Raw genomic sequence first — 27462 nt, forward strand, 5'->3', positions numbered from 1 at the left:
AAAATAATAGATTCTTTGGATAAAACCTACCATCTATTTTGACATAGACATGCGGCTCACGAAGCTATAAAAGAGCCTATGGTACAAATGTTAGCATGTGGGACCCATATAGAATATTTAAATACCATATCAAAATTTTCCTTGTAGAATTTACATACTAAATCAATAGTCATAGTAAAATGAGAAATTATTTCATACTCAGGCTATGCAAGACATGCTTGATACACAAGCACTCATAAATTGTACACGTGGTAAACAATAACTCAAATAAACCAAGTAAATTGTAGAAATCACTAACTCTAAGTAACAGATCATATAATCAGATTGGTTGAATGATCCTAAGCTTTGATTTGTAAACACTTCTTCGCTGAAATAGGGCATAAAATATTTTTCACTTTTATAACCATCTAAAAAATGTTCACCAATCCAATAAGCAGATGTTCAACCTTAAATTTTCGTTCAACATCTAATCTTTGGACGGTTTATATTGAAACTCTTGTACTCCAAGTATGCAATTTCACTGTAAACGTTTCTAACTTTTAATCATGTGATGGATTAAAAACAACATAAAACAGGGTCAACAATTTTTTATTTTCAATACAAAATAACATGTTATCATGCTATATTCTATGTTTTTATTTCTATTATAAAATGAATTTTTTAAGTGAATGTCATGCGTGTGTTTTGTCTCTAATTATAAATGAGTAACTGATATCCTAATGGGTACGCCAACATCTTAAAGGGCACGCGTATGAATGACTCGCCCTCGGTGTAAGTGGTATTGGTACGGGTGCTCTTATGCCCGGCCCCGAACCCCAGCCCATTGATAGCCCTACATGAGCTACCTTGCACACGCATGTCGGCTTGCCAAAGCTCTTTAGAACAATGGACAATCAAACCCCTTCAATTCAGCAAGATAATGAGCCAGTCCATTTGATTTTCATCATGGCCACCAAACCCATTTTACTGGCATAAATTTTGGGTGGCGCCAAAGAGGAGCCCAACGCATCGGAGCCCACCTTGGTTTGTACAGGGCCCTGGAATCTCCCCTGCAGGAGATCATAAGGGATCTCACCGTCCATTTTGAAAGCCTTTGTCCTGGTTGACTGCTATCATCCGGCGAGGGTGATTTCGGGTTGAGAAAAGGCCTAAGATTAACGGCTACAATCTTCCAATCCGGGGGATGCTTTTGGGGCTTTATCCATCTACTCTGATTCCGAGCAGATCAACGGTCCGGATCACCCTACAATGGGACCTAGTTGTACAAAATGAAGACGCGAAAAAAGACAGACGCGGATTTCCTGCGCAAGTGTGCTGGGTGGGGCCCACTGCCATGTTTTTGGGAAATCTACCCCGTTCATACGTTTGGCAAGATCATTTTAGGACAATCTACCATAAAATGTGGTGGATCCAAAACTCATGTAGGCCACACGAGAGGGAACAGTGGGGATTCAGTGAGAACCGTTGAAACATTCTCATGGCCATAAAAGCTTTGTTTCAGGCTAACTTGTTTGTATGTTCACTTCATCCCAGTATAAATGACATTATAAAAGGTTTGGATGGCATATAAACATCAAGGTGGAGCCCAGTAAGGTTTGAACGGTAGGTATTTCTTTCCCCAAATTTCCCTCTCGTGTGGCCCACTTGATTCTTGGATCCACTACATTTTTGGTTGATTGTACTAAAAAGAGCTTGCCAAACGTATGAACGGGATAGATTTCCCACAAACATGTCCAAAAAAGACCGATGCATAACCTCGGCCCTTGGTTTGGAATTCCGCCCAAAGAGTAATCCATGAACCTTGAGCCTGAGATTGTGAAAGTAGGGTCCACAGAGTAGTGATCAGGACCGTTGCTCAATAGCCCCAGTATGAGGGAATTCGCAAATAGAATTCCAGACGAACAAATTCTAACCCTTGGATTTAGATGCTGCAAATAGATGGTCAAGAAGAAAATAGAGGAGTGTCACAATATCAGCAAACTAAAGGAACGGCGGCGGCGTTCAAATCCGGGGAATTCGCCGCTCACGCCGTGCCTCATCATATCAACGGTCCTAACCACCGATAAATGGACCCCACGGGTACAAACTCACATCAACGGTCCTAACCACCCATAAATGGGCCACACTGGTACAAACTCACATCAACGGTCCTAACCACCGATCGACAACAAGCAGAAGAGGTGACAAAAGAAAAAATCGGTGCTCTCACCTTCCACGAATACGGCCCTTCTTTTGCTTGCGAACGAGTAGGTTGTTGCCGTCCGATCGAGCCTGCTCATCGTCGTGACGTGGCCGCTTCCCGGACATGTTTCACGGTGACTAAATGAACTCGGAGCTTCTGACGGTTGCAGGAAAGACGGTGCTTTTAACTGAAAACAGCCCATCTTATATGCACATCCAACCCGAGCAACACGCCCAATGGAAATTTCCATACTAAATTTAGAAAAAACGAGTGGAAAATTCCGACCGGATTAGGTCCTTACGCCACAATGGGCCCACAATTTGAGGGCAGCAAGGATATAATCTACATACAGCACGGTGGGCCACCTTGGACGGTCAGCCCAGCTGCATGTTGGACCTGATGGGCGTAAACAGGTGGACAACCTGGATAAAATATACATCTATGGTGGGCCTCACTCATCACCAAACGGGCCCCACCATGGATTGGCCATATGAAGATACAACACAAGCTGCCAGGTGGACCAGCAGCTGGGCGTCCAGCCCATCTACATGCTGAGCTTGCTGGACGTCCAGCAGCTAGGTGGCCTGGATAGGACACATGCATAGTGGGCCTCATCAGTGGCTTCATAGCCCCTAGGTGGGCTTCTTCACAACATCGCAGTGGGCCTAAGACTATTTCAACGCCGGACATCAGCCCCACTGTTTCCTGAGGTGTGGATCAAAGGAGCTTTGGATCTGCCTCATTTCCAGGTCCATGGTTTAAAACAATATGGAAAATTGGCTGGACGGTCTGGATAAAATGCATATTACGGTGGATCACTGCTGGACGATTAAAATACATTAAGGTGGGCCACAATTTGAATGGCAGAGAGGATAAAATACATAAAGCGACGTGGGCGACTACTGACCGGTCGGCCCACCAACGTCCCTGCTTGCTGGGCAGTCCAGCAGCTAGATGATGTGGATACTGCACACATCACGGTGGTTCCCACTCACACGTGGGTCACCCAGGAGTTGGCTGACCCCATACATCACCCAGTCAGGTGGGCTAGCCCCCAAACACCCACCCACTCACGCGGGCTGGGTGGTAAAAATAGATATATCAAGGTGGCCAGCAGCGGCTGGGCAGATCCCTGCCGACTGACCCATCTTGGATCACGCCCAAAAATGATCTCTCTAAATGGACGGATGGTGCAGATATAACACACAACAAACTGGGTCCCACAGCCCTCAGGTGGAGTGGCAATTAAAACCGTAATGGCCTAAAAAGTGCCGCAGCATTATCATCGTTGCTGCCTCATTATGGTGTGGCCCATCTGAACTTCATCAGGGTTGGGTGACTTGAGATGAACGGTGTGGATTGAAGGTACACACACCAAGGTGGGGTCCAAATGAGTGGGCCACCCTACTCCAACAAATCAAACTGGTATGCGTCTTCCCACCAGACGGTCCTGCATGATCGACAGGTCATGCGGGCCCCATCATAGCAGCCACATAGTCCACCTGCTGGACTGCCTGTACATGTAATACATACATCAAAGTGGGGCCCACGCAGGTGGGCCACACAGCTTGGGAAATCAAGCTGGCCAGTGGGTTTATCCCTTCCACTTGGGCCTGTGTGACCGGTTGGTCATGCAGGCCCAAAGTGGACAGCGTGAATCAAAAATACATTCATCAGGGGTCCACAAACAGGGAAAGGAGAGAGAAAAAATACATTCATCAGGGTGGTCCACAGACAGGAGAGAGAGAGAGAGAGAGAGAGAGAGAGAGAGAGAGAGAGAGAGAGAGGCAAGGGAGCTCCACCACTATGAGCTCCCCTAGATATTGCAATACATACATCAAGATGGGTCCCAAAATAGGTGGGCCCTAAATAAAAAATCTAGGGTGGAAATCCCATTCCCACTAGAAATTTCAAGGTCTACATGACCTAATACAAGATGGATAACAAATAACATCATGGACCCCTCATGGGTCACACATGCATATCATGGTGGGCCATAGGCCACACCTTGGGTCCAAAATGGGATCCCTACCATTGACCGGTAGGCCGTACTTGCCCCACGAACAAAGATCATCATCTACACCTAAGATCACCCACCTATGGTTCTCTTCTTTAGCTCCTTGGAATGCTAAGCTCCTAAGCTCACTCTTTGATGGAGGATGATGAAGATTGAAGGGTTGGATGGTGAGATGAGAGGGGAAGAAAGTAGGCCACACTTGGCTCTCTTCTCTCCTTGAGAATAGCTTAGACGGTTGCTTCTCTTGATGCTTGGGGAATGCGTGGAGAATGTGTGTGTGTGTGTGTGTGTGTGTGTGAGAGAGAGAGAGAGAGAGAGTGGTTGTAAGAGAGAGGTGATGGGTGGGTGATGGATGTACTTGACTTGAGAGTTGACTTAGGTGAGTTGCTTGTCTTGGGGAGAAAGAAATCATGGGCTAGAGATGGGATGTGTACTTGACTTGATTGATTGATGGAATGGGTTGGGGAGATTCTCTCAGGATTTGCAAATATACAACGTTTCTTCGAGATAAATGTGGGCCCACATCTCTTGGCCTAGGTATCGCATCGGTGCATATGACGTGGCGTTGGAACTGCGGCGACAGTGCGGTCGCAATGGTACAAGTCTCGGGGTCGAGTCAACTTACTTCTACGAGATACGACTTAGGGTCGTGCGCAAATGCCGATTACACATCGCTGGTTACCTGAATTCGATAGGGAGGATCGCGGAAGTCTAAGGAATGGTATGGTTTAAGATACAGGCCTTACAGAAAGAGAAAGAGAGAGGAAGAGAGAGGGGGAGAGAGAGAGAGAGAGGAAGCCTAGACGCCATCATTCTCTTCCTTCTCCACACGTATAGTGTCTCTCTCTTACTCAAGCGATGTCGTGATTCATGTAAAAACTTTCCTACATCGATATCTACCTAGGGTTTCGATCTAAGGCTAAGGTAATGGATTCCTTTAAGTTTACATTAATTTGAGTTGATATAATTTATCTTATTCTTACATACTTTCATATTACTGTGATTTTCCATGAAATTGATTGATTTACTATTATCAATTATTTATTCTTTTGAGAATTATGGTTAAGGTATGATTTAATTATGCGTGACTTTTATGAATTTATATGAGATGATGGATACAAACCTTACCCTTTGCCAAGTTTGAGAACGACGCGAGCTTTTACTATATATTGAGTTGACCTTTTGTTCATATCCCCTTATTCTTGTTGAGTTAGCCTATTTGCTATTCTTCTCTTTTATTGAGATAACTGAATGTTACTTTTCTCCTTCATTTATAACTTGGGAATGTGTCTTGGAATTCCAAAACCCTCATGGTTCGACTTATTTCTCTATTGATGCAAGTAATGTGTTCTAAGCCTCATATATAGTGGTTCATAATTTTATTGTGGACGTAATACGATTTGGGTAGTGACCCTCTTGGTTGACATGTAATTCCATAGATTTTGGATAGCGATGCATAAATCAATATAGGTAATTCCTAATGCGTGTTATATCACTTCTGGAATTGGATGTCGTAAATAGTCACTCTATGAACAAATCGTGTCATGTAATTAATCTTATCTATATGTTGTGCTATCTTGAGATATTCACGTAAATCCACGGTAGCGTTGGATACGCCAACGAATCTCCATAGTATGAGATGTGGGGCGAGCCGGGTTTTCTATGAATTATATTTCACATTGTGATAATCACTACGTATGATGGACTGCACACATTTTGATAGGCATGTATTCATAAATATATTGGTTACCCGTAATAATACCACTTGTAGTGGTGGAGTACGAGACGTATCAGAACCCTCATATTATTCTTATGAATCACTTAAATTATTATTAATCTTAAAGGATAAATATCACTATGAGTAGGGCATTGACCCTCTCCAACGATACAGATGTTGTAGGTCAATTATAAGTTGATGATACGGACGATAATCATTTTGTGGAAGATACATTTGAATTGAGAAGAACACTGAAATTTATTTGTTTATATGTTTTTCATTGTTTACTTTAATATGATATAATAGGCTCTCATGGAGAGGGCGTTTGAAGATTAGTCAGACGCTTTTTACTCTAATAATAAATACGGTTAATTTTGCTCTCATGAATGTTTATCTTCGTGAATGTAATTGGATGTGATATAAATGGGAAAAAAAAAAAAAAACAACGTGCGATTTTGAGGCATCCAATTTTTACATTATTAACACCTAGAATTCTTGGGCACGAGTATATATTTGGGCCACGAAAATTTGGATGTCACAGTTGGTATCAAAACATGAGAATGAGATTAACTGCACCTGAGGGAATGGACCATTATAAGCTTTACGTGACTAAGATAGGATCATGAATTAGATAAATATACTCAATTAAATTCCCCAAAGAACTAGGAAGTTGAGGAATTAGAAGCCCATATTTAGGTTCCCCATTATAAATAGTAAGTTAGACGTGAAATTTATTAACTATGAATCTAGGTATCTTCGGAATAAACTTCCAAACTCCCAAATAAATGTATTATGGACTAAAATTCATCATTAAATAATTTTTTTTTTTTAAAGGAATCATTAAATGGAATTTCAAGCAAGAAAAACAAGTTTCCCAAATCGGAATTGGATATTTTTCAGTTTTCCTAAATTTCTTTTGTCGTTTCGGTGAAAATTGACACGTTAGGAAACTTCCACTGGTCTCGGTAGGTAGACTTAACAGAAAATTTTGAAACTTTTCTAGTATCTCAAATAAGTCTCCAGAAACTTCACTCTAAATTTTCAACTTCATTGAATATATGCAAAATTCTAAAAAAATTTAATTGTGTCAAAATTTGGGAAAAAATACTGTTGGACATGTAGCTAGTCTTTTAGCCGCTCACAGGGATGAAAGACTTACCAAAATGTAGAATCTTACTTCGAAATTTTTTTCTGGAGTCCTAGGAATAAGTCAGGGACTTGGGTTTAAAATTTCAGGTAATTCAAATATATGGCTTAGAAATTAAAATTCGAAGAGTGATAGGCTATCAATATAAAACGATTTTGGGAATTTACAAGAACACTAAAGGTTAGGTTTAATATAAGATGGACCATTGGGTCTTATCCTTTAAGAAACCTAGGGTACTTTTATGGTGGAAAAAAAAAGTATATGATATTTCTCAAGGATCTAGAGCGATCGGGTCCACGAACTTATGAAATCATATTCAAGGAAGTTTTAAGCACTACACCAAAATCGCAATTTTGGAACGCCTACATTTTTGCTTCCCGAACGGCTTAAAGCTATTTCAAATTTGGAATGGTTTTTCAACTATCACTTCCCACGAATTGTTTCATTCTCTCTGGGAAACCCTAACAAATGGCATTCTCCTTTTTTCCCTCCTCTAGCAGACTAGCAAACGCCATTCCTTTGAACTCTGCATTTTGGAAAAATCCCCAAAATCCCCTATCTTTCTTGCTCATTCTCCCCTATCTTTTCTTTTTCAATCCTCACTACAGCTATAGCAGCTGTATGTAGAGAAAGAGATAGAGAAGGATGCGGAGGCGGCCTCCCTCCTCACGCGATCGAGATGGATATGCCCGACTGTAGCCAGATCGCCACTCCCCTCTCTAAATTCGAGGTTTTCTCTCTCACACGCACATTTCTTCGTTTCTGCCTTCCGATTTCTAGGGTTTTGTTTCGATCTCTGCCATCTGGCTTATCTGCATTTTATTTTTAATCAGGGTTTTTAGTTGTTCATGTTTCTATTTTTTTTCTGTGATTTGTGATTGAAGAGATGTTTCGCTCATTTTAAAGTTGTTTGGAAGCTCGGCTTCATTTGAGAGAGAGAGAGAGAGAGAGAGAGAGAGAGAGAGAGAGAGAGCCGTGAATCAGCCTAGCCGCAATCCGGGGGTTTTGAAAGGAGTGGTGGGCCTGCTGGCGATCTGCCTGGCTGTATACATCGTAGGGCCTCTCCACTGGCACTTCACAGAGGGTTTGGCTGCTGTGGGCCGTGCCTCCTCTTGCCCTCCCTGCTTCTGTGACTGCTCTTCTCAGCCCCTGCTTTCCATGCCCGAGGGATTAAGCAACACATCATTTGCAGATTGTGGTAAACGTGATGTGGAGGTGAATGATGAAATGGACAGGAACTTCACGACCTTCTGTCAGAAGAATTGAAGTTACATGAAGCCGAATCTCTGGAAAATCAACGGCGTGCTGATATGCAACTGCTTGAGGCTAAGAAGATGGCATCTCAATATCAAAAAGAGGCGGACAAATGCAATTCAGGGATGGAAACCTGTGAGGAAGCCCGAGAAAAGAGCTGAATCTGCATTACAAGCCCAGAAGAGACTCTCTGAGATGTGGGAGATGTGGGATTGACAACGAGGATGGAAAGAAGGGACTGCTAGAATCTCGATGTTGAGAAGAGAACTTCAGGAAATGTAAGGATCAGATTCCAAGAAAAAATATAATTGCAAATGGTCTTCATGTTCCAGCACTACGTGCTTTGGCAGTCATTGAAAAGGAGTCGGGCCGACCAAATTCTTGTTGAGCCATGCTTCAAAAAAGGCTTGAGGTTGTTTACGCATATGTTTTTGGTCGTGGATCCGTCCTGTTGCTACATCATTTGGATTGATCGACTGGGTCATCGTCGCATTTGTCCTGTTGGAATCTGATTCATTGTTATTCAGTTAGAAGCTTGATGCAGCTTATTTATGCATATGAGTTTCAGATTCTAAGATCTTTCTGCTTGTTCCTCTGTAAGGAGTAAGGACACTCATTTCGTGCAATGGTTGCATCTAGGTAGCTCGATTTTACAGTAGAATATGGAACAGAATATTTGCCTTTTGATCGACTGGTTTTTATTTTATTCCATGAACAATGTATCTGCTAGATGCATCTAAATGTGAACTAGTTGAAAATAATAATTAAAAAAAAAAAAAAATACACAAAAAAAAAGAAGTTGTTTGGAAGCTGATATTTAAACCCAGCCTGATTGATTTGCATACACCTGTTCTCCATTTTGGGAATTGGAAGGCTACTCGTGTTTATTTTCTTGCTGTTTAGTCCCAATTCCTCTCTCTCTCTCTCTCTCTCTCTCTCTCTCTCTCTCTCTCTCTCTCTCTCTCTCTCTCTCTCAAATTCTATTTTTTTAATTACTGTTTTGCATTGTATGAGGGATGATGATTCGGAGGAGCTAGAGAAAAGCAATGTATTGTTGATGGGTCCAACTGGGTCAGGTATGACCTCTGCTTTATAAAGGCATGGAAGTGTTGGTTGTCTGCTAATTCATTTATCTATCACATTATTCTTGGTGCTTGCCTTAAGGATCTGTGGATTTTTGCCTTCACGTGGACTGAGGTTCATGATCTTGCTTACATATTGTAATATTAATTGTAAGGACATGGAAGACATTACTTGCAAAAACATTAGCTCGCTTTGTGAATGTGCCATTTGTCATTGCAGATGCAACAACGTTAACACAGGCAATTTCATTTCTCATTTTCTCATTAGCTTCGTACATCTACAAAATCACTCTTTCAACTGTTTGTTGGCATTCTGATTTTTGTAGGATTGCATTTTATATGGTTTGACTCATTGTTGTGAACTCAGCTGGTTGACTTGGGACTCACCCAATCAACTCAGAACAGCCATATTCTGAGTTAACTTTCATTTGCATTGACTTGTTATTACTTGGCTGGCTCATGTCAACAGAACTCAGCTGTCATTCAGTTTTCTACTTGAATATCCAGGGTTGAGGCACAACACGTTGCACGACTTGCCCTGGTATTTTAGTGACTAGGCCTGGTTAGTTTGGTGACTTGGCCACATTGCAGCTCTCTCTCTCTCTCTCTCTCTCTCTCTCTCTCTCTCTCTATTTATCTCCCTGCCTTGTGCATTCTTGTGGGACCTTCTTTGTGTACACATGCCAGATCCTTTCGGTTCGTCAGGCAGGTCCCATTATGCATACATGTAAGCCTATTTGGACCATCAATATGATGTGCTCTTTGTTGATGGCTGACGCATATAAATGCTACCGGATTGGAAGATCATAGTCCACTCTTTTGGTCAATAGTCTAAATCACAAAAGTCATGGGCCGTATATTTATGGAATCCAAGAGGCTTATGCTTTATCCTTTTTGCATTAATGTGTAGCCCACCATATGATTTGATCGGATTGATTTTTGGGCTAGAACATCTTTACAGTGTGCCAATACTGATGTGTAGCTCAGATCATGTACATTCTCTGCATCTCACATTCAAGGGTTCATTTGGTAGGTAATATTGATGAAGCTACTGTGACGGCTATGAACTTAGAAGTGGAGAGAAAATTGAAGAAATGACTTTAAATCTTTGTATACTGACCCCTAATTGAATTATTTGGGATTCAGAAGTGAAAGAATTATCTTATCTACTAATAGTGGCCAAATTGGCGTATTACCGAATCACACCCCTAATATCTATGGCCATTAGTATTTCTGTAGATGGATATAAAATATGATGATCAACTTAGGCATTTCTTTCATTTTTACAATTATGTTGTGAGTGCTTCTTACGAATGATGCATCTTTGTTTGAATTTGATATGTCGTCATGTATACTGACTGTAAGTTTGTAAGATTGCATGTTGGTAGTATCTTTATTAGTTCTTACTCGAAATTTTATTGTTTATCCTATTTTGTTTAGACCTAGTCAAAGTTACTCAAGTTAGAAAGTAAGGGCATGCCAAGTCTGACCAGAGTCATGATTATTCCAACAATTATCTGGCTTCCTTACGAATATTAAGCATGAAGCATGGAACAAGTTTTGTTGGAGCAAAGGGATGCAAGATCTCAAAATTATAGGGCAAATGTCAAGTTTTTCCATCACCAATATCCATGTGTGTGAAGTAGCTGGGAACCAACAACTTCTCAATTTGTAACAACAACATCCAAAGCTTCGTGTACTATACAGTGAGCATAAAGTTCCATGAATGATTGTAGGAACTTCATACAGCGAAAGGCTGGAAGGTGATGGGTATTTTAAGAAGTGTCAATCCATCTAAATGGCAACCAATAAAGAGGAACCTCCTTCATGCACTCAACTGCAAAAAGCTTTATCCGTCATTCATGTCATCTAGCTGCTTGTTTCTTTTGTTAGCAATGTTATATAGACATTTCTATATTCACAGCAGGCATGGGTTCCTTGCACAATGAGCTGCTTTTAAGAATCATTTGACAAAATAAAATAATTCCTTACTCCTTGACACAACACAACGTAGGTCTATAGGTGGGCCCTGCAGAGTATCAAGTCAGCGTACTTAAGTCACAATCTCAGCTTTGAGCTTCTTTTCAACTGGGCCTCATGAGATCTCAATTTCGTCTTTCATAAGTTGTTTCTTACGTGATATCACTTGAGTCTTTCAGGAGTTGTTTCTTGACAGCAAGACTCTATCTTCAACAATATGCAGTTCATTGTCAAACAGGTGCTCCTAGAACAATAATTCTTTTAGCTTGTATCAAAGTTAATCAACCATGTCCCCTCTCTCTCAATTCAAGTGAATGATTTTATTTTATTTTATTTCTAATTTTGTTTATTATTTATTATTATTTTTTTCCTTGTGGGCTATTTGGGCCGAAAGGAATAATGGATGTAGCGTATGACTGCCACATCTGTGTCAAACCGAACTGTGGATTGAACTAATAAATTACTATTTTGCAAGCTAAAGCTCCCAATGTTTGTAATTTAAATAAAGCTTCCATTCGTCAACACTCAGAGCCCAATGATCTTACTAAATTGTATTTAGCCACAATTGAATTTGATCGCTCCAATTTACACGCGGCTTATCGATTTATATATTTGCTTCCAATATCCATTAATAGATCTTCCTTTAGATTTATGCCATCTGGCGCATGCTACATGATTGGATCGGTTTGCATTAATGGGAACCATGATGGGAAAGCCGTGTTTAGTAAAGAGTAGGAAGCAGTTGCTCAGCCAACTAATTCTCGAGTCATTTGATACTTACGTTAACATGGTTGTATTGTATCAGGAAATGAAGCTACTTGCAGAGGTGGACCAACCGGCCAGCCTGATTGATAATTATGTGACCCAGCTGAGCTTTGTGCTCTCGCGCAAGGCTGCAGGTTTGGTGAGCCTCCAGGCTCGCCTGGCAAGGTTCCAGCACCGTCTGAAGGAACAAGTAGGTTCATCCAAATGAACCCTTGCTATTATCAAGTAGGTTCATCCAAATGAACTCTTGCTATTATCAAGTAGGTTCCACCATATTTTCTGATATTTTATTTCATTTTGGTAGTGGGATTTTAAACCCCTCTTGCTACTTATGTATCTGTTGGTTTTCTTTGTTAGAAAGGGAAAGATTTGTGGAGTGGTCATTAATAGGCTGTAGTATGTCATTATTGTAGAAAGGGGTTTTCTATCATTGTGCTTTGTTTATGTTTGTGTTGTGTTTGCTTATTTGTTGTATCCATTTGATATGCTTTCTTAGTGGGTGTAATTTGGAGCTCATGATTGGAAAGTTCAATCTGTTAGTGAGTACAAGATTGGCAATGTGGTTTTCTATCATTGTGCTTTGTTTACTGCTTGTTCAATCTCATGATTCCAGGTTCCCATCTTACCCTTATGTTAGTCATACTCAACGTTTCATAAACTTGACATGCAATGGTCCATGGCCATGGTTCAAATTATTAATTGGTTGAATGTGACATGGGCAAAGTACTTTAATGAGGTTTTATTGGAAGTGTCCAAGATAATTAATTGGTTGAATGTGACATGCAATGGTCTATGGCCATAGAATTCAAAGGTGTGCAAATTTCAGAATGTAGAGGTGTTCATGTTATATATCTTGGCATACTGTATAGAATTTAGATCACACGTGATGCATTTTTTCTTCATTCTATATTACCAAGTTAGTTGTAACTGTAGGTTTGTGCCATCAAAGTTCCTGGTTTTGGAGAAGACAGGAGCAAACTTGCAAGATCTAGCCATTCTTACAATAGGAGAGGTGAGATGCAACTCTTTATTCTTGAATTCTGTTGCATTAGACATCTCAAGAAATATAATGCCACATTTGATGTGCAGGTTATCTCTGAAGATCATGGCATGAACATGCTTACCTCCAAACCAAGGTTATCATTTTTAGTAGATTAACTTAGTATTTTCTTTCTTTTCTTTCAATTTTGTTCAGGTCTATAATGTCAAATCTGTAATAATTGATAGCCCTATTAGGAATCCAGAGATCCCAGACCATATGAAGCCGTTCAGTTAGCATATCAGATCTTGTCCTTTCTCATTTTAGTTTTAAAAATTCAGTCTCTCAGTTAAGCATGCTCAGTTTGAAAATAATTGTTTGTTGAAAGGTGTAACCAGACAATATAGTCTGTTTGCATGTGACCAAACTAAGTCTACTTATCCCTTGTTTTGTTTCCTATCTCCCAAGCTCCCTCAAATGCATCCATTAATTCTATCCTTCCCTGTCTTGCCACTCATCCACACAAGATTCTCATTTTAGCTGCACTTATCCTCAAACATGTTCCTCAACCACCCAACAGTTTGTCCCACAACTCCAAAAACAAGGACTATATTATCTTGTTTTGAATCCAATATATGCTGAGCCCTTGCACTTCTGCAGGCGACCGCTGTTCCATCCTCAACTCATCATGCATCAGTCGGGCTTCATGTGCACAGAGACTGGATGGTTCATAAAGATGTGGCCTGCCTGATTTGTGGTCCAAATTGCCGACAATCCACATTCAACATACATGTGGCCTGCCTGATTTGTGGTCCAAATCATCTATGGAGCAGGGCCCACATGATGTGCTGGTTAGGTGTCCTCTCACGCCTGCAGAGGCGCATGCAAGCTTAGCATGAATGCTCACTTGGACAAAAATCTTATTCTGGTCTTGACTGTTGTTCAGCACAGTGTGTGGGTCAACATGGGATCTGATCTGTTACATAGAGAATTTCTGTGTCGGCAATCTTCTGAAGATGGTTGTGGTGTTGGCTCTCTTTTACATTGGTCAGTTTTAAACGGTTGATAAGAAGTAAACTGCTGCTAATCATGCAAGTTTTAGAAAATTCTGATGCATAATGTTGGGTGTTATCCACTGCTAATCATACATTGCTGTTGGCTCTCTTTTACTGCTCAAACTGCCAACCTATTGGAAGGATTGGGTGTCACAAGCACTTAATAGGTTGGACGTTATCCACTGTAAATCTCATGTTCTTGACAGCCTACACTTGAAGTTTGAGAAGTAACAGTAACAGTAGCAGTAACAACTCCACCAGAGATTTCCGAGTAAAGCCCTTCTCTACATGTGCTAGTGCTAGTGCTAATAGCAGTAGCAGTAACAACTCCACTAGAGATTTCCTTTCGTTAACAGACAAGCAGCTGATGGCCCAGTGTGATATATTGGGATAATATTGGGATATATTTTCAGTGATTCTTGATTCTTCAATTCTGTTGAACTCCTGCATAGTGTGTTATTTTTTACTCTCAAGAATGCAAACATGCTGCACTTATGCATGTACAAAGTGTATTTTGATTTCTTTTGTTTCTACTGTAGGTCCAAGCCAGAGTCCATGAAACTTTGAGGAAGCGCGATCTTACAAAAGCTCTTGTAATGAAAGAGCTGGTGTGGTTTGTGGTATGTACTGATTCTATATTCTCTGTATATACCTTGACCTTTTTTTTTTCCTTTTTCCCCCTAAACTTTTTTCCCTCTAAACTTGTAGTTTTAGTCAGTGAACAATTGTTTTGTTTTCATTTGACCAGCCATGATTAGAAGCTTACAATAGCATTCAAAAATGACATTTCTGCATAGTAAGCAAATGAAGAAACATATTACAATCTGATCTTTCTTCTATCAATTCTATTAATTGATAATGCATACATAAACTCCAATACTTCTATCTTCAATGCATGTAGACCGTTACAGTCTAAAGCTGCTGAAATTTAATGTCATCTCAGGCCTCACCATTGCAAGCCTGTCAATCCCACAGGTACTTTCTTTTATTTACTACAGGGCCTCATGCTGGCATTCTGTTGCATAATGTTGCATCATTTTCATTGATATATAATTGTCCCTAGGGACCTCGCATCATTTTCATTGATGAAACAGATGTTGTGGGATTCACTCGAAGGCAATGGGAATGTCATACAAAGAAGACATTACATCAATTGTTTGTCCTTTTCATTTGGTTTTCAAATTGAGATAATCTCTGTTGTAGTTTCCAAAAGCAATTTGAACTTTGAATTGAACTACACGCTGAATTTCCTTTGCAATGCGTTACCGTTGACTCCTCTCATGAACTGTTCTGTGTCAGAGTCAGCCTCACACCCAACATCTAAAATGGAGATTTTAGCTTTGCTGCCTACACAGTGACTTCCTCTTTAGATGCTGCGGCATTTGCTTGCAGGATGAGATTTGAGGAGTCTCATTCAAATGGTGAAGGACCATCCAGAGAATTCTAGAAGATTCTTTAGACTCAAACAAAGGACTTGGAAGGAAATAGATATTAATTCATCTTAATTCTATTTATTAATATTCTATTGATTTGTTCCATTTATCTTTTCTTATTTCTTATGTAATCTGGTTTTAATGGATATTTTTCTTTAATTTATAGGGAAGTAACATGGGATGTTTCCACAGGTCTGGGTTTTTAATATGCCAATATTTTCTGCAGATTCTGAAGCCATGCCAAAGTAATCTTGCTTATCAGCCTTCTAATCCCCGGACTATGGGCATCCTTGGTTTGCTTGCTGAGATCTATGCACTACCAAACCTTAAAATGAACCTGAACTTTGACATTGAGGTATACAAATGCAAATACATGTAGATAGGTAGAGGAGATTGATACAGTCATGTTTATTTGTTTCCCAGTTACTATTCTTTATTTCTTAATTGTTGAGTAAATATTGTTGTCTAATCCATTTGATTCTTCTTCCTTTTTGACATTTTAGGTCCTATTTAAGAATCGAGCCCCAAAGCCCAAGATATTACTTTTCCCCATGCCTAAATGAAATCACAATTTGTTCTTGAATCCTTGGATGGTTTCCATTTTGATTATGGCCAAAATCAGTCTTTCTTTGTAATTTAAGTTCAAGGCTCAGGAACCTACCAGTCAATTTGGAATTTCATCTAGTTGACCCAATTTATCCAACATTCAGTATGGAAATCCAAATGCTGATTTAAATAAAACAGGACGATCAGTCGAATTAGGGGACTGAAATACCAAGTTTATATCATATTCCAACTTTTTTAAAATATGATTTGATCCATAAAATGTATGAGATTTCTTAAAACTACACTGTTTAGCCACTGCAAAAACCTACACATAACAAATTTTGTTTTTGTTTTTGTTTTTGTTTCAGGCAAGCATTCAACATTCCATGATTAAGACTTTTGGCATGCAACTAGATGATTAAGAGCATGAATGTAACTTGGAACCAACAATGTGAGTGAGACTCTAATAAGGCTCACCTTTGATTTACCGCAATATGATATGTCTAGACTTCAGCCTTTGAATCCGGGTCATCTTTCAATTATCCAAACTGTAGGTTTGGACCCCTGACAATAGAAACATCAATTTTGGGAAGAGATCCGTTAAATACTAGTCTCTAGAGTTTTCAAGTTACCAATAAGTTTTATTTATTACTGATACACATATATATGCTCTTTTAGAAGTTAATGAAATTCTTTATCAAACACATACTATCCAAAATTTTCAAATTGTGGTTTTTTGGACCCTTATTTAGTCTACTCATTTGTCAATTATCTTTGTTTTAATTTTATTAGGTGTTTTCATCTAATGCAGCATGTAACTGAAGGTGGTCTGTCCTTGGGTCTAATGTGCAGATGATGTAATGAGCCAAAAGGTTTGTTTTCCAAAATGCTTTATACAGTTTTCAGTTCACCCAAACGGGTCATCTTTATTCATTTACTCTTTATTGAACTGAACTTTTCAATCCATTTCCGTTGGACATCCAAATGAGCCTTAGTATTCGAAATGCATTTCTTATTAGGCAATAGACAAACTCTGAACGTTGATGGTTTGATTTTGCAGCCGGACGTTAAGTTGGTTAAGAGACGGTCAAAGATCTTATACACAGGGAGTACTTAGAGAGGGAGAAAGATAATCCTAGTGGAATTAGATACATTGCTTGAATTGTTGTCCAAAATGGGCTCCACATAAGTGTACATAGTGATTTTATCAAGTGTTTTCATCTCAAGATTTAGGATTTTGTGGAGATCCCCAGGAGTTACATTATTATCTACTTAGAGAGGATCTAGGATTTGGGGTGAAATACATTGGAGGACAGAGGTTCTTAAATAGGATTGTGGCTAAAAGACTTTCCTTAAAGATCTAGAAGATAAAAAGAGTGGTAAGTTGATGTTTAGATTCATACTTCTATTTTAATGCAGGGGCATTTTCACACTGGGCTTGAGTGGGGTCGCCTGTTGGATGCAGGGGCACACTCGAGGTGGGTGACCCATGCGATTTGGGGCCTACGGGGGAGGTCTCGTGTTCGAGACTCCTTACCAGGGGTGATTAATTCGCATTTCACACCGGGCTCGATTGGGGTAGCCCGTGGGATGTGGGGACACACTCGAGGTGGCGGCCCATGTAATTTGGGGCCCACGAAGGGGGTTCGGCCAAGGTCCTAACCCATGAGATGTGGGGCTTGGGCTATGAGATAAAAGGATTAATTTGCCATAATTTAACAGTTCGAGCTTTTAGAGCAAGTGGTTAATTGTCCTGCATCAAATTGGTATCAGAGCAGGAGGTCTCGTGTTCGAGACTCCTCACCGGGGGTGATTAATGCAGGGGCATTTTCACACTGGGCTTGAGTGGGGTCGCCTGTTGGATGCAGGGGCGCACTCGAGGTGGGTGACCCATGCGATTTGGGGCCCACGGGGGAGGTCTCGTGTTCGAGACTCCTTACCAGGGGTGATTAATGCGCATTTCATACCGGGCTCGATTGGGGTAGCCCGTGGGATGTGGGGACACACTCGAGGTGGGCGGCCCATGTAATTTGGGGCCCACGAAGGGGGTTCGGCCGAGGTCCTAACCCATGAGATGTGGGGCTTGGGCTATGAGATAAAGGGATTAATTTGCCATAATTTAACAGTTCGAGCTTTTAGAGCAAGTGGTTAATTGTCCTGCATCAAATAATTGATGGGGACATCACGCGCACACGCGCACTCACGCCGCCACCCCTACGCACGCACGTACGTAGATGGAGGACCCCACCATCGATCTGCCTCAATGACGACGTTCAGGGAGGGCCTCCTAGCTAGAAGTCAAGTTTTGGTTCAGAAAAATGGCCTGATAGTCAAGAAAAGCCCACAATGGGATCTCATGATCATGGTCCACTCGTCGGATTGGTTTTATATTTTAGGTTTTGCTTATTGTTATTATTTAGAACATCGTGAACGCTTTAGATTTCCTTGTTTAGTTTTATTTTAGTTTACTTCATCGCTAAGTAATAGGTGTTGCACATGGTGCAAGTTTTTGAGTATAAGGTTCTCCCTATAAATAGGCACCCCTTGTAGTTCTTTTCATTCATTGAAGTTCATAAAAAATTCTTGTCTTATTTTTCTGCTCTCTTCGTGAGTTGTGGAAGAATTCAAAAGTGGGTGCGAAACCCTCCCTTTTCGAAGGGCTAACTACCGTGGTGCGAAGCCACATCGATCCCAATTCACCCCCATCTTCCATCATCTTTTTTTCCATCTTCCCCCACCATCCGTACTTCAAATTTGTCCTTTTGTTGCATCAGATTTCTTCATTACAGCAGGTTTCCAGATTTCGGCCCGCAGGCGAGCTGAAACTTCGGCGGAGCACCACGCACAAACCGTACATCGGATCGAGCTGAGATTTGGAGGTTTTGGAGTCCATCCCTGGCCGACCAGGGCCAAGGTGGCTTTTTTTTGAATAGTGGGCCCCACACACGTGCAGCTGGGATCACACGCACATCCGTCTGGGCAATTGTTGCTGTCCACACGCGGGATCATCTTTTGGTTCAGGGTTCCTTGAATTGAAATTAGGGAATCCCTTGGATTAGGGACTGATTTTTATGCCTGAGTAGTTAATTTTATTTCCCTTTGACATCGTTTGGTTTATAATTTTTATTGGTCCAGTCCTAGCCTGTGTTGGCTTAGACCCGCATAGATTCCCCTTTTTAATTGAATGTTTGGATTTTCATGTGGGATGTGGAATTTGTGTGATTGTTTCTGAATTGGTAGGATCTAAGCCTGAAATCTTGCATATCATATTTAATTTTCCATGTCCAGCATCATATTTCCTTTTGTAGTAAATCTTAAATTGCCATTGATTTACATTTTATTTACACTCACCATGGGAAATAGGTGAAATCATTTTATGCCTATGTTGTGTGAATCTTCTTAAGATAGATGGACACATAGATAAGAATTCTTTGTCAGGTGCTCTTTGCCAGTATTATTTTGCTTATTATGTAGTGGTACATAAGAATGGTCTAAATTTGGAGACCATCTCTTTTTTTTTATTAATAAAATAAAAAAGAAAAGAGAATGGTTCACTTCAAGGGGAACCAGCCTCATTGGGGTTTAGAAGTGTGTCGAAATTGAAAATTTGCGACAGTTTTTTGGTTTTAAACCGTTCCTAAATAAGAAAAAATATTGTTCCCAAAAATTGAGGATTTAGAAATGGGTTGGAATTTGAAAATTTGCGACGGTTTTCAATTGTCCCTAATTTTTTGCGACGCCCTATTTAACCACGGTTTAAAACCGTTCCTGAAGAGGGATTTTGGTGTAGTGAAGTAGTTTGATCTAAATACCAAATCTTAGGTACTTACCAATAAACTCAATGCCCTAATCAAGCAGAAGTTCGAGACTCACCCAAAATGGATTATACAAAAGAACTCACCTCTCGGACCATTTAAGAGTTCAGTATATCAGGATTAGGCAAACTATAACCATTTTTTTGTGTTGCTCTGAAACATTAAGAACAAAAAAAAAAAATTACTCTGGATGTGGAGGAAAATAATATGTGAATTGCTATAAAATTTAATACTTAAATAGATAAAACAAATATATGCATATAAATTTTGGAGTCAAGATTTTTATTCAAGTGTGGTAGATTATATCGTCCTGATTTCATGTAGCTAATTATATGCTTACCTAGACATATATATCTATCTTACGAGGAATACATTGAAAACTTAAGCATAATAAATCAGTGAAAATAATATAAGAAATAAAATTTCGGAGACGAAATTTTCTTTAAGGGAGGTAGATTGTAACACCCCGAACTTTTCAATTCCCGAGTATTGAAAGTTCTCGAGTGTTACCATGAAATCTAACTTAGTATATACATGTGTACAATACCTATTTAACTATCCTAGCCTTATGCCTATTCTCTAACATGAATATAATCGTTGAGAATGATCTGCATCTATGGATCAAGCCATCTGACCATTGATTTTAAGACAGGACCATCATATATCTAAGTATCATCGTCTATTCATCATAACTGACCACTCAATCAAATATGCACTGCTAGACAGAGACATCTGACAGTCCACTTTGATTTTAAACCACCCAATTGTAGTAAACTAGGTACTTGATCACTACATTTGCTCATACACATATCAAGTTGAGATTCTAATCTGTTCATCTTATCCATCACCAATGAATATGCTTAACCCACCATCAAAACTACTACATAAGAAACTTACACATGTGAACAAGTCACTTGAATCTAACAGTATACATGTTTTACCTCTTGATTACTCCAAAAACACACTTGTGTTCATCCGTTCACAAAACCGATTGTACAATCACGTACATACATGATCAGAGTATTAACCATTAAGTTTTCCTATTTTTAACATGTCATCTGACCGTCTATCATATTTGGATCTGCCAAATGGGCCGCCTAAATATTAAATTAAACTGCTCAGTTCGAAGATCGTTAGGAATATGCCACAACTACCAGCTGACTTCTTCATTAGATATATGAAAGTTTTGATTTAGACATTGGGGCAGTATAGCACTTTAAAAATGTATCTTGGTCATCTGTAAGTGATGAAGGCCCAAAATGGGGCGATGGAAAGAGAATGAAAAATAAAGAATGTTTGTCAAATTTCAATATATTTGGATGGTGTAGATCGACATTATGGATGGTGGAAGTTGGAGAAATAAAAGATGACAACATCATAAATACCTAATGCTATTAACCTATACCCCTAAATTCTAAATCATATAGTTCTCATGATCCGTGTCATGTGAAATTTTATACCATACCTATTTATCATAAATTAATCATACACGTTAAATTTTAACCTTTAGATCATTGTAAAAGTGACCCAATTGACAAATTAGCCCCTTAACCATTGATTTTGGTATCCGTCGAGTGAAGAGAGGTCATGGGTAGTCGTAGTAGGATATTTCTCTTTGTATGAACAACTTGAATTTTTCATCATATATATCAAGTGTAAAATATGAGAACCCCAACTTGGTAGACTTTTACTTAGCAGCGAAGTTATCCGTTTTAGTCTTACCAACTCTTCCAAAATCTAGAGCTTGCAACTGACTCACTTTATACCATCCATCATAACTTAAATTTGGACTATACTTTGGCCTCATATGACTACAATATCATACAAAATTTAAGCCCCGATCTATGATCATATACTGTTGAATGTTAACCGCCTTAAAGCTAATTCTTTCTTTTTGGCATAACAGATGAAATTTTAGATTTAGGCATTTTCCACCATCCATCAACCATAAAAATTTGTCCAATTGTTTTCCTATCATGACTACATATTTCTCCCAAAATTGGGCCCTGATGATTAAGTGTAGACCGTTAATTGAGATTAAGTTCATTTTAGCACCCGTTCAGAAAATTTTCAAGATAGGATTACCAAGAAAATCATATAATCTGACTCTATTCGACGACCTTGACATAATGGATGAATTGGATTTAAAGAAAGATAGTCAAAAAATAAAAAATTAGAGAAACTCAATCCAAGTGGGATATGAAACACACACCTCTCACACGCCCACTCATTTTATAAAAGGAGTGTGCGTTTCCCTCTCCACTCTCACACCCAATCTCCCAACGCCCAAGGAAGAGAGAGAAAGAAAAAGAGAAAGAGAAAGAGATAGAGAGAGAAAGAGAGAGAGAGGAAGCCTAGACGCCATCATCATCTTCCTTATCCACATGTATGGTGTCTCCCTCTTGCTCAAGTAATGTCGTGATTAATGTAGAAGCTTTCCTACACTGATATCTACCTAAGGTTTACATCTAAGGCTAAAGTGATGGATTCTTTTAAGCTTATGCTAATTTGAGTCGATATGATTTATCTTGTTCTTGCATACTTTCATATAACTGTGATTTTCCATGCAATTGATTGATTTACCATTATCAATTATTTATCCTTTTAAAAATTATGATTAAGGTATGATTTTAATTATGCATGATTTTTATGAATTTATATGGGGTGATAGATACAAGCCTTGCCCTTTATCGATTTTGAGAGCGATGCATGCTTCCACTTTATATTGAGTTGGTCTTTTACTTCTCTCCTTATGCTACCTCCCTTTTTGCCTTGGGTATGTATTTTGGAATTCCAAAACTCTCATAGTTTGATTTATTTCTCTATTGATACAAGTGATGTGTTATATGCCTCATATATAGTGGGTCATATATTTTATCGTAGACGTAATGCACTCTGGGTAGTGACCCTCTTGGTTGATGTGTAATTCCATGGATTTTGGGAAATAGTGCACAAATCGATGTAGGTAATTCTTAATATGTGTTACATCACTTTTAGGATTAGATATTGTAAACAGTCACTCAATGAACAAATCGTGTCACGTAATTCATTTAATCTGTATGTTGTGTTGTCTTGAGGTATTCACGTAAATCCACGGTACCGTTGGACATGCCGATAAATCTGCGTAATATGGGATGCAGGACGAGCGGGGTTTTTTATGAATTATATTTCATATCGTGATTATCACTACGTATGATGGACCGCGCACACTTTGATAGGCATGCATATATATATATAATATAAATTGGTTGCGCATACTGATACCACTCGTAGTGGTAGAGTACGAGACGTATCAGAACCCTCGCATTATTCTTATGAATCTCTTGAACTATTGTTAATCTTAAGGGATAACCATCACTATGAGTAGGGCATTGACCTTTTCCAACCATACAAATGTTGTAAGTGAATTACAGGTTAACAATATGGACGATAATCATTCTGTGGAAGATATGTTTTAATAAGAAGAAGAATGGCACTGAAATTTATTTGTTTATATGTTTTCCACTATTTACTTTAATATGATGTAACAAGCTCCCATGGAGAAGGCGTTTGAAGATTAGTCTGATGCTTTTTACTCTAATAATAAATACAGTTGATTTTACTCTCATGAATGTTTACCTTCGGGAATGTAATTAGATGTGATATAAATGAAAAAAAAAGGGGCGATTTTGAAGCATCTAATTTTTACATTATTAACACTCAGAATTCTTAGGCACGAGTATATATTCGGGCCACGAAAATTTGAGATGTTACATTCGATTGAAACCATCGACTGCATCTTCGCCTTGGGAGCCACGATTTCTCGGGTTTGGGAGCATTTTTGGTAGCCACTTCAACATCCAGGGGCATTCCCCCTCTTCAGCTGTTGGAAGGGCCACACCATGGTGGGCCACCCCTTCTTTGTCGAGATCTATGTTCCTCATGAGGGGCCTTCTCCCTGTATTCATATTCTGGGAACTTTGGAAGGTGAGGAACGTTGCCTAGTTTGACAGCTCCGTGACCAGAAGCGCCAGAATCATATTAAACATCCTCCATTGGATCACCCTGATTGCCCCTTCCCTCCAATTGCCCAACTCTCCTCATCTATCCACAACAATCACCCTTAATGCCTTGGGAATTGTTAATCATGTGCCCACCTTGGCCAGGTGCCAGGTGCTCAAGTCGATTAAGCTCCTTCACAATTTGATCAAAATCAACGTCGATGGGTCAGCGTTAGGCAATCCGTGTCCATCAAGAGGCAGTGGAATTGGAAGGAATTCTTCCGGTGACTTCCTCTTTGCATTTTCTTACTGCTTATAGGTTTGGGTCCAATATGAGGGCAAAGATTAAAGCTATGTTGGATGGCCTAAAGGAGTGCGTGAGGCGGGGATTCACTAAGGTGGAGGTGGCGAGTGACTCGAAAGTTGTGGTCGCTACCATCATAAACCATGCTTTGTTCTCGTGGCCCATATGGTACTGGAAGGCGAGGATATGTGCTATCATGAGAAATATGGACGTCCGAATCACGCACACTCATAGGGAGGCCAACTTAGTTGCAGACGCCCTGGCCTATTTGGGGAGCGAGGGTCAACTAGACAGACGCTTCCAATCTTTAGGAGATCTCCCCACTCACATTGTGATGTTCCTGGATAGAGTGGGCCTAGGTAACCTAAGGGCAGCCTAATTACAACGCCCTTTTTAGTTCTTTCCATCTTACGGTAGGCGGGCCCACTCCATTTTGTCATTGGGCTTGCCTGAAAAATCTTATGATGTAAAGTGTTCAATTTCATTTTAATGAAATTTACATGGTTTTTTTTTTTTTTTGTTTTTTTTTTTTTAAAATAGTAAAAAAGTGGGCCCGCTCAACCCCTAGGGTGTTTAGCGCATGGAATTAGATGGTATTGAGTGAGATGGAACTTTAAATCTCTTCGTTTGAAAAATCATCACTGTTTGGTTCATTATATGTTTCCAACATTGGATCTTGTGCATAGAGTAGGGAGGGTTAGGGAAGGCTTTTCGCAATTCAACCAAGATTTGTGAAATTCATAGAATTTGCGAAATCCAAAAGATTTTCTCCTAAAAGCATGAGATAGGAAGTTCTTAGAAGGGAGGTGGGGCCCACCTTGATATTTGTGAGGAATCCACCCCATCTGTTTTACAAGATCATTTTAGGGTAAGCAACCAAAAATGAGGTAGATTTAAAACTCAAGTGGGCCATGCAAGAGAAAACAATGGGGATTGAGCGACAACCATTGAAACATTCGTATGGCCACAAAAGTTTTGTATCACGATAAAGTTTTCTATGGTGTCTATTCATCCCGGTAGAAATGAACTTATAAACAGTTGTGATCACATATAAACATCAAGGTGGAGCTCAGGAAGGTTTCAACAGTAGGAAATTCTTTCCTCACTCTTTCCTCTCGTATGGCCTACTTGAGTTTTGGATCTGCTTGAATTTTGGTAGCATGTCCTAAAATGATCTCACAAAATGGATGGATGGGGTGGATTACTCACAAACATCAAGGTGGCCCCCACTTTATGTCTCATTGTAGTTTTCAAACACGATTTTCGAGATCAGTAGTTGTTTTTCCATGTACAATCAAACACTACATGAATCAAAACATGTATTTAAGCCCTACATCCTACATGATCCAAACACCAAAGTGAATAGCTCACTCCCATGATATTACGAGACAATCCAATGATAGGTACATTTACTGCGAAAAAGCAATTCCATCCCACTTACTACCATCTAATTCCAACAAACTAACAGCACAGCCACACACACAAAATAATAATAATAATAATAATAATAATAATAATAATAATAATAATAATAACACTTCATCAAATTCATCCAAAGTCGATCACCTTAGCTGAGAACCTGCACTACCTGATTGAGGCTGAGCTGAATTGGGTGAAACACCCACAGCTCATTCAAAAAACTAACCACAGAATCATCTGGGATCCAGCACAACTCACCTGACCTTTAGCACCCCAAACAAGATCAGCTACAGCAAAAGCAATCCACCACAGAACTTCTAGCCATCTCTAGCTAATGATGCAGTGCCTCACCGAATCGCCCTCAGCATCAAGGAGTGGGAAACTGGCAAGAAAATAATCAAGATATTGTAGAAGATGTATCATCTTGTTGCGTTTATTTGAGGAATTGACAATAAGTTCTTTGACTCTTCCAAAAGGACTTACCCTTTACTCAACCTTACAGTAATTTCTTCATCTCCCACATCCTTTACAGCATGTTTTTTTGTTATGTGCACTCACCATTGCATGGTTTCCCTCATACGGTCAAATCTGTATAAACACTCGTTTGTTGTCAGTTATGTATTTTGAACACCCCAAATCATTGACCAATCTATCTTAGCACTCGTGCTATTTGTGCAAAGATCTAATGCCATATTTGCTTGAAAAGGACATTTCCTATCATTCATGATGACACAAGAGGTCAACATACTAGCACCATTCTATTGCTCTTATGAGATCTGGTCAACATAATCTAATAGCGCCATTTCTATTCTCTTTAGCAACGTCCAATGAGTCGTCCTTCTCTGAGTCACTTGCTTCCTCCTATGAATCCTCTGTAGCAGCATTGTTTTTTGAAAGGACTAATTTCACTTCATAGTTCCTTGCAAAGTGTATGGTGTTCCTCTTTTCGCCAACAATGACAACCCTTTTTCTTTAGTTGTTAGGTTGGCCACTTATCAATGATTTATTATCATCCATTTTTTAAGATTTTAAAGATAGCTGCCTTTCCTTGCCTATTTCGTCACATCAACAGTTTGAATAGCCAAACATGACACAAGACCCAAGACCCAACAACATATAAAATTGGAATTTTGACTGTCCTGGCTTTGTTGGTCAAATTCTCCAAAGAGGTTCCACCTTCCAAATATTTCAAGGGTGGTCTTCTGACACGCTTTGAATTTTTTTTTGAACAAAATGCACTTGTGCTTGTTTCACTAGTTGCACTGTTTTTTAGTGAATAAAAAGTTACATCATATTTAATGCTGAGAGAAGTGATGTGGACAGAAGCTTTTTGGCCATGGGCAAGGCCCAACTCATGAGGCCCAAATTGATGCATGTGTTTTTTTTTTTCCCCAAGAGAACTCTTTTTTCCATTAATCATCAAGATGTACAGTCATTCGGGCAAGCCCAACAAAAGGAAAGGCAACCTCACCTATCTTGTGATAGGAAAAAAGAAAAGACATATATACGCACGGACATTCAGACAAGCTCCAACAATAAACGGGCCCGCCTATCGTATAAAACCACAAAAGAATCCCATCAGTTGTCAGTTTGGATGGGACTACTTGAGAGCTCCAAGCCCTGCTTTATCCAGTAGCACTCCGCCCCGAACAGACCGAGGGAGGATAGAGTCTGCTGACCAAACAGAGTGGACCTGAGACGCAGTGGTCCACTTGGCCAAGCCATCCGCGACACATTTGCTTCTCTAAAAATGTGGTTGAGAGGAAAGTAGGCCCTCCTACGCAGTG

The 27462-nt window shown here is 39.7% G+C and overlaps 1 protein-coding gene and 1 pseudogene across 2 annotated transcripts; both read left to right on the forward strand.

Moving 5' to 3' along the window:
- Positions 1 to 6298: 6298 nt before the first annotated feature.
- LOC131236017 (uncharacterized) lies at positions 6299 to 9004 on the forward strand (annotated as a pseudogene).
- Positions 9005 to 12689: 3685 nt separating this feature from the next.
- Positions 12690 to 16032, forward strand: LOC131236020 (uncharacterized). Of its 2 annotated transcripts, none has more exons than XM_058233109.1 (4): positions 12690 to 13156; positions 13234 to 13280; positions 14729 to 14798; positions 15838 to 16032. In XM_058233109.1, exons 1-4 carry the CDS (start codon positions 12986 to 12988, stop codon positions 15988 to 15990), a joined length of 441 nt encoding a protein of 146 aa, XP_058089092.1. In that variant the 5' UTR covers positions 12690 to 12985; the 3' UTR covers positions 15991 to 16032. The 2 variants fall into 2 exon arrangements, with proteins under 2 accessions (XP_058089092.1, XP_058089093.1); XM_058233110.1 differs by lacking the exon at positions 15838 to 16032 and adding an exon at positions 14927 to 15165.
- Positions 16033 to 27462: the final 11430 nt, after the last annotated feature.

The sequence above is a fragment of the Magnolia sinica genome, unplaced genomic scaffold (genome assembly GCF_029962835.1).
Source record: "Magnolia sinica isolate HGM2019 unplaced genomic scaffold, MsV1 ctg119, whole genome shotgun sequence".
In the NCBI taxonomy this organism is placed as follows: domain Eukaryota; kingdom Viridiplantae; phylum Streptophyta; class Magnoliopsida; order Magnoliales; family Magnoliaceae; genus Magnolia; species Magnolia sinica.